The sequence below is a fragment of the Ailuropoda melanoleuca genome, chromosome 18, assembly GCF_002007445.2.
Source record: "Ailuropoda melanoleuca isolate Jingjing chromosome 18, ASM200744v2, whole genome shotgun sequence".
NCBI lineage: Eukaryota > Metazoa > Chordata > Mammalia > Carnivora > Ursidae > Ailuropoda > Ailuropoda melanoleuca.
In genome coordinates, this window is record NC_048235.1 from 34,061,854 (window position 1) to 34,067,905 (window position 6,052).

Sequence of the window (6,052 nt, forward strand, 5' to 3'; positions counted from 1 at the left end):
GCCTCGGACCCCACGGCCGGCGCCCTCGCGCGCGGACGGGCCGTGCACCCGAGGGGGGCGGGCGGCGGGCAGTCCCCCCCTCGGCCTGGGGCTCCCGGAGCAACGCCCGCCCAGCCCAGGAAGCAAAGCAACGTGCTCTGCACATTTTTGTCTCCCCTCTAGGGCGACGGAGCTCCTCCCTCCCTTCCAGAGGTTGATCCAACCCGAGGAGATGTGGCTTTACCGGAATCCGTATGTGGAAGCCGAGTATTTCCCTACCAAGCCCATGTTTGTGCGTGGAGAACGAGCCTTGCTTGGGACCCTCATACTTAGTACCGAGCGTGCTGCTAGGGCGCCGGTGGCCCTCCCGGCTCCGGACGATCTTGGTGGGGAACTTCTTGCCCCTTTCGTGAGGTGCTCAGCATTTTGTTTCCTCATGATTAAGATCCAAATTTAGAGCGCGAGATGCCAGTTTCGGCTCCGGAGACGTGTTCCGTGAGCTCTGCTCCACAGCTGGGCCCGAGGGAACCGGTCACGGAATAAGGGCCGGTGGCGGTGGCTGGTGGAGCTGCCACGTGCTCCATCGGCCGCGACACTGCCGCTGCTTATCGTGGGGTCTGACGTGTGACTAGCGCTGTCCCCTCCATCCCTCTTCCCTGTAGGCGCTACTGGCACCACTAGCCGTGTGGTTTTACTGGGGGCTGGGTTTGGGTTTTTTTTTAAACTCTGCCATCTTCCGGTTCAGGTCATTGCATTTGTCTCCCCACTGTCTCTCATCCTCCTGGCCAGATACTTCAAGAAGGCAGGTGCGACAGACAGCAAGCAAGCCTGCCTGGGTAAGAACGAGCCCTCTCCGGCTGGGCGGTCTCTCGCTCCTCGGTGCCGGCATCTCAGCCACTGGAGGCGTGACCTCTGCGTGGGGAGGCCACGAGGTCTGCGTCCCCGAAGTCGTCCTATCTCCCCAGGACCCATCTTGTCACCCGTGGGTAAACTGGCACTCAGAACATCGTTAGCCTCCGAGCTGCACGATGCGTGGGAGAATTTGTAGCCCAGGCTCTCGGTCCTCCGCCACGGTCGGGGCCGGAATGATTATTATGCCGGGGCGCGGGCTGGAGCCTGACCGGTCGGTCGCAGAAAGACCGTGGCTGCTGGCCTAATGAGACCGTGACCGTGCAAGCCGTCCGAGGCACAAACCACTAACAGTGAGCTGCTTTGCTTTCCAGCTGCCAGCCTCGCCCTGGCTCTGAACGGTGTCGTTACCAACACAGTAAAACTGATAGTGGGCAGGTAAGTGGCCGGAGTCCGCGCCCGGTGCCTGCCCCCGCCCTCCGGCCGCAGGAGGTGGTTGACGGCGCTGCCTCCCCCTCGCCTCTGCTCTCAGTCTAACCTGGCTCTTGGCGCTCGACATGGCCTGCCTCCCCCGTGGCTTGTCCTGCGGGGCACACGGGCTCTTTGCTGCCCTGAACAGCGTTTCCCACCGAGCAGCACAGTGGGGTCGTATCCTCTAGAACGCCCCCTGAAGCTACAGTGTGACTTGATCTTTGCCCTGGAAAGTAATCGTGTGCTGGACTGCCCCCCGCCCCCGGTTTAAATGTGGACCCTGGAAATAATGATTTTCTTTTAATGGTGACTGTACCAGTCCAGTTCCATTATTTTGCCTCTGGGACACTATTTGGCCAACTGTGAACAGGATTGCAGTATCTGATACAACCAAAAAGCAATTTCTGGAGCTGTTAAGTGATCTGTGTTGGGACCATGTTTGTTTTTTCAGGCCACGCCCAGACTTCTTCTACCGCTGCTTCCCCGATGGGCAAGCCCGTTCCGACTTGACGTGCACGGGGGAGAAGGACGTGGTGAATGAGGGTCGCAAGAGCTTCCCGAGTGGACATGCTTCCTGTACGAATATGACATGGACTCAGCCTCTGTGCTTTTTTGGGGTCAATGAATTTAGCCTAGGAAGTTTATAAGGATGGGGCCATCTCACTACTCTTGTATCTAAAAACTAGAGAATCCCCCCTTCTTTAATAACCCCAAGATTTCGCAAGTCTGATATTATTTCACAAGTCAAATATTAGGGGAGATATTTGAGGACAGAGGAAGTAGTTTACCTTCGTGAGATGCAAACATTTTATGAGTCTTGTATTATTTGTCTAGACCCTGCAATCTGATACCAGTTAAAAAAATATGAACTAACCTTTACTGAAGGTGCTTTGGAAAGCATTTTTTATTCTTATCTCATTTGATACCATAAGAGCCCAAAGAGGTGGATACTATTATTTTTATGATTCCTGTTTATACATCAGGAAACTAAGGCATCAAGAAGTAACCTGCCCAAAGTCCTGTTGCTAGCTAGTATTCCAAACACCATTTCCGAGGGTAAATATTATTAACTTGGGGACACACAATAAAGTCTTTCATTTTTCCTTTTGATTCCTCCTCATCAATGATCTACACCACGAGTGCACCAGAAAAGGAAAGAACATGTTCATGCCCCCAGCCACCTATTTGCAGATGAGCAAGGGAACTTCCTTTAAAGACATATACTTAGAGGTTTGCCCTCTTCTAGTTGCATTTGCTGGTCTGGCCTTCGCTTCCTTCTACCTGGCAGGGAAGTTACATTGCTTCACACCGCAAGGCCGTGGGAAATCTTGGAGGTTCTGTGCCTTTCTGTCGCCCCTCTTCCTCGCATCTGTGATTGCGCTGTCCCGCACCTGTGACTACAAGCATCACTGGCAAGGTAAGCAAGGTATTCCTGCCGTGGAAGTCTGCGCGTTTCACCAGCCACCTTATCCCTAGCGTTTGGCACAGAGGAGACAAGGACTGTATCCTTTAAATAAACAAATGAGTGTGGGATAGTCTGGGTTTCTGAACCAAGAGTATGTATACTCTGTGTGGAACATGAGAAAGCAGTTTCCTTTTAAAGAGATTACCAAGGAGAAATGTCCCAATTTTTCTATTATTTTGAAGCATCATAAGTTCAGCATAAACTAAGAATTTTTTTTCTCTAAGAAATTTTTTACAGCAAACCTCAAAGGTCAGTTAACTTACTGTCTTAAAATGAAAATCAAGTTTGTAAAAAAAAAAAAATAAGGTCATTGTCATGAGATTTTTGTTCAGAAACTAAAATTCAAGAAAACATAAACTTGTAGTTAAACCAAAGAAATTTAAGTTGAATGATATAGTAAAATGTTCAATTTATAGAGTAACTTCACAGAAAACCGATAATTCAAAAAAAGCTGATAGTATTGCCTAGAAGTACTTAGGAACCCTGTTTTAAAGAATAAGCTAATTTTTCGCAAAGAAGGGCAACTCCTGAACAGTTTACTGCTTCCTCTAGAACTCTTTCAATGGTGAAAAAGGGGTTAATAGCATTAAGTGAACCTTTGTTATTTTGAATTTTTAAAAAATTCAATCTAGGGGGAGGTGGGTAGGGGGATGGGGTAACCGGGTGACGGGCATTAAAGAGGGCATGTGATGTGATGAGCACTGGGTGATATATGCACCTGATGGCTGAACCCTACCTCTGAAACTGATGATGTCCTATATGTTGGCTAGTTGAATTAAAAAAAAAATTCAATCTAGTGTGTACTTGGAAAAACGCTTATACTTATTTAATTAAAGATGAGGTGGGGTTTTTTTTATTTATTTGAGAGAGAGACAATGGGCCCGAGTTGGGGGGGGAGGCACAAAGGGAGAGGGAGAAGCAGGCTCCCCACTGAGCAAGGAGCCCCATGTGGGCCCAGGAGCCTGGGATCATGACCTGAGCCACCCCCGTGCCCCCAAAGATGGATTTTGACTTGGTGTTTAGGAAAGAACCTGATGATAATCCTGTTAACTATATGATAAAACCGAGAAAGCCTAAAGAAACCATAAACCTGAAATTGAGGTTTTTTGCACCCAAACAAGTAGCGTAACCTGGAGGGCCAAGTTCTCTATACAGGTATCCCCCATTGTACTGTGTTTCACAGACAGCTGTGTCTCCTACCAGTGGAAGGTTCTAGCAACCCTACGCTGAGGTTCGTCGGCGCTATTTTTCCAACAGCACTTGCTCCCCTCATGTCTCCATCATCTTTTGGTAACTCCTGCAGTGTTTTAAACTTTTTCATTATACTTGTCATGGTGATCTCTGATCGATGATTATGACTTGCTGAAAGCTCAGATGATGGTTAGCATTTTTTAGCAATAAAGTATTTTTTAATTAAGGTGTATATATATATATATTTAGACATAGTACTATTGTACACTTTAATAGACTACAGGATAGTGTCAGCGTAACTTTTATACGCACTGGGAAACCGAAAAATTCATCTGACTTGCCTCATTGAGATATTTGCTTTATTGCAGTGGTCTGGAGTCGAACCTGCAGTATCGGTATGCCGGTACCGTGTGGTGTTGTAACGTGACTGAAGAGCCCAATACGGTTAAGAAAAGACCTTCTCTCTTCTCTTGCAGATGTACTAGTTGGATCCATGATTGGCCTGACATTTGCCTATGTCTGCTACAGGCAGTATTACCCTCCTTTGACGGATGCAGAATGCCATAAACCATTTCAGGACAGACTTGTACTTCCCACAGCACAGAAGCCTAGTGACCCTTATCATTTTAGTATTTAGAAATCAGAACTACGTCAGTGGAGATCAGGTGAATCAACCCCTCCTAACTGCCCAGGACAAGAATGTCTGAACTTTCTACTTTTAAGAGATACAGGTGAGGACATAAGCACTTCATTCTGTCTCCGTATCTTTACGCAGTTTTGCTTACATGAATTTGTCATGAGTCAAGGTTCAAGGTTCTTTTTCACGACTCTGTGCCACACGTTCTGATAACAAGGTCTTCCAGTAGTCCACCAGATTGGTATCCCAAGATCTACAGTGTTTTACATTTAATTTAAATGCCATTCTTGAAGGATATTTCACAAAGAAGCCTTTACATATCCTAGAACCCCTGGAACCCAGAGTTAAATCTCCATTTTCCATAGCTCAAAATCTTAAAACCCAGGGCATGACTAACTAAATTATTTTGGTTCTCTTTACTTCTCTGGTGACAATTCCATCAAGCCTTACACAGGAACATGTCCAATTCTGGTTTCTTTACTGCCTTATACACGTATCTTATCTGAGTCTAGCCAGACATTGCTGTCCGTTTTGAATCCTGTGGGCATAAATTATTTATTGAATCACTAAATAAACAATTTTAAAAAATGGTAAGGACAAATGAGGTGGCACCATCAGTTGCTAGTATTGAAACCACACTCCTGCACTGTGTTCCTGAGCTTCCTTCCCTCCCTGCATGACTGAAGACTTGCCCAAGGGCATCAACTCTGCGAACTGGCTAAGGCAGGAAAGACAAAATACAGATGGCGTTATCTGGAGGACAAATGAACTTTTTCTGTCCCTTCATAATGGGATATAAAGAACAATTACAGGACATCATCAGAACTGATGCTATTGGACCTACAACTGCCCTTCTCTTTGCGATTATACTTTAAATATGACCTTGTCTTATGTGTTTCTTTCTATATTTTCAGTGTATCTTTTTCCTTCAATAAATGTGATAGTCAAAGAAAATGGTGAACGTGGGTGTTTTTGGTACGTAAAGTACCATTCGAGAGCTGGAAGATTTCCAAAGTAAAACACTGGATTCCCCATCTGACATAAGTGATACAATTAGCTATAGTCGAGGCTGATACCTGTAAATATTGACGAATAGTCTCAGTATTGACTTTGTAATTGCCACGCTTTAAATTCTGAACTACATCTGCCTATGATAACGAAAACACCAGTCAAGGGAAAAGAACTTAAATATTAGTTCTTTGCCCCAAACTTTTTTAAATTTGCTTTAATAACATAAAGGGGAAGAAAATGGTTATTGTGTTAATTTTCTGTATAATGGATCGAACCAGGTAAAAGTAGGCAACTGGTCAATATGGTTTTATTTCAGTATTTCATAAACTTTTAAATAGAATCATGTAAAAAACAAACATTTCAAAAAGTGCAAAATATTAGAAAGCTAATCAGTGCTATTAATCTTTCCATGCAGACAATCTCTTGCTGAGATAAGCNAGAATCATGTA

At 45.6% G+C, this 6,052-nt stretch overlaps 1 protein-coding gene across 14 annotated transcripts in view; it reads left to right on the forward strand.

Moving 5' to 3' along the window:
- PLPP5 (phospholipid phosphatase 5) overlaps positions 1–5,546 on the forward strand; it is an 11,693-nt gene extending 6,147 nt beyond the window's left edge. For 2 of the 14 annotated variants that reach the window (XM_034647711.1, XM_034647710.1), the window contains exons 2-7: positions 163–393; positions 769–965; positions 1,203–1,266; positions 1,751–1,875; positions 2,546–2,716; positions 4,432–5,546. In XM_034647711.1, the coding sequence (XP_034503602.1) occupies positions 163–393; positions 769–965; positions 1,203–1,266; positions 1,751–1,875; positions 2,546–2,716; positions 4,432–4,592 (949 nt within the window). In that variant the 3' untranslated portion in view covers positions 4,593–5,546. Of the gene's footprint in view, positions 1–162; positions 394–724; positions 966–1,202; positions 1,267–1,750; positions 1,876–2,545; positions 2,717–4,431 lie in introns of those variants that run through there. The other 12 variants (XM_034647713.1, XM_034647712.1, XM_034647715.1 and 9 more) reach the window with 9 other exon arrangements.
- Positions 5,547–6,052: the final 506 nt, after the last annotated feature.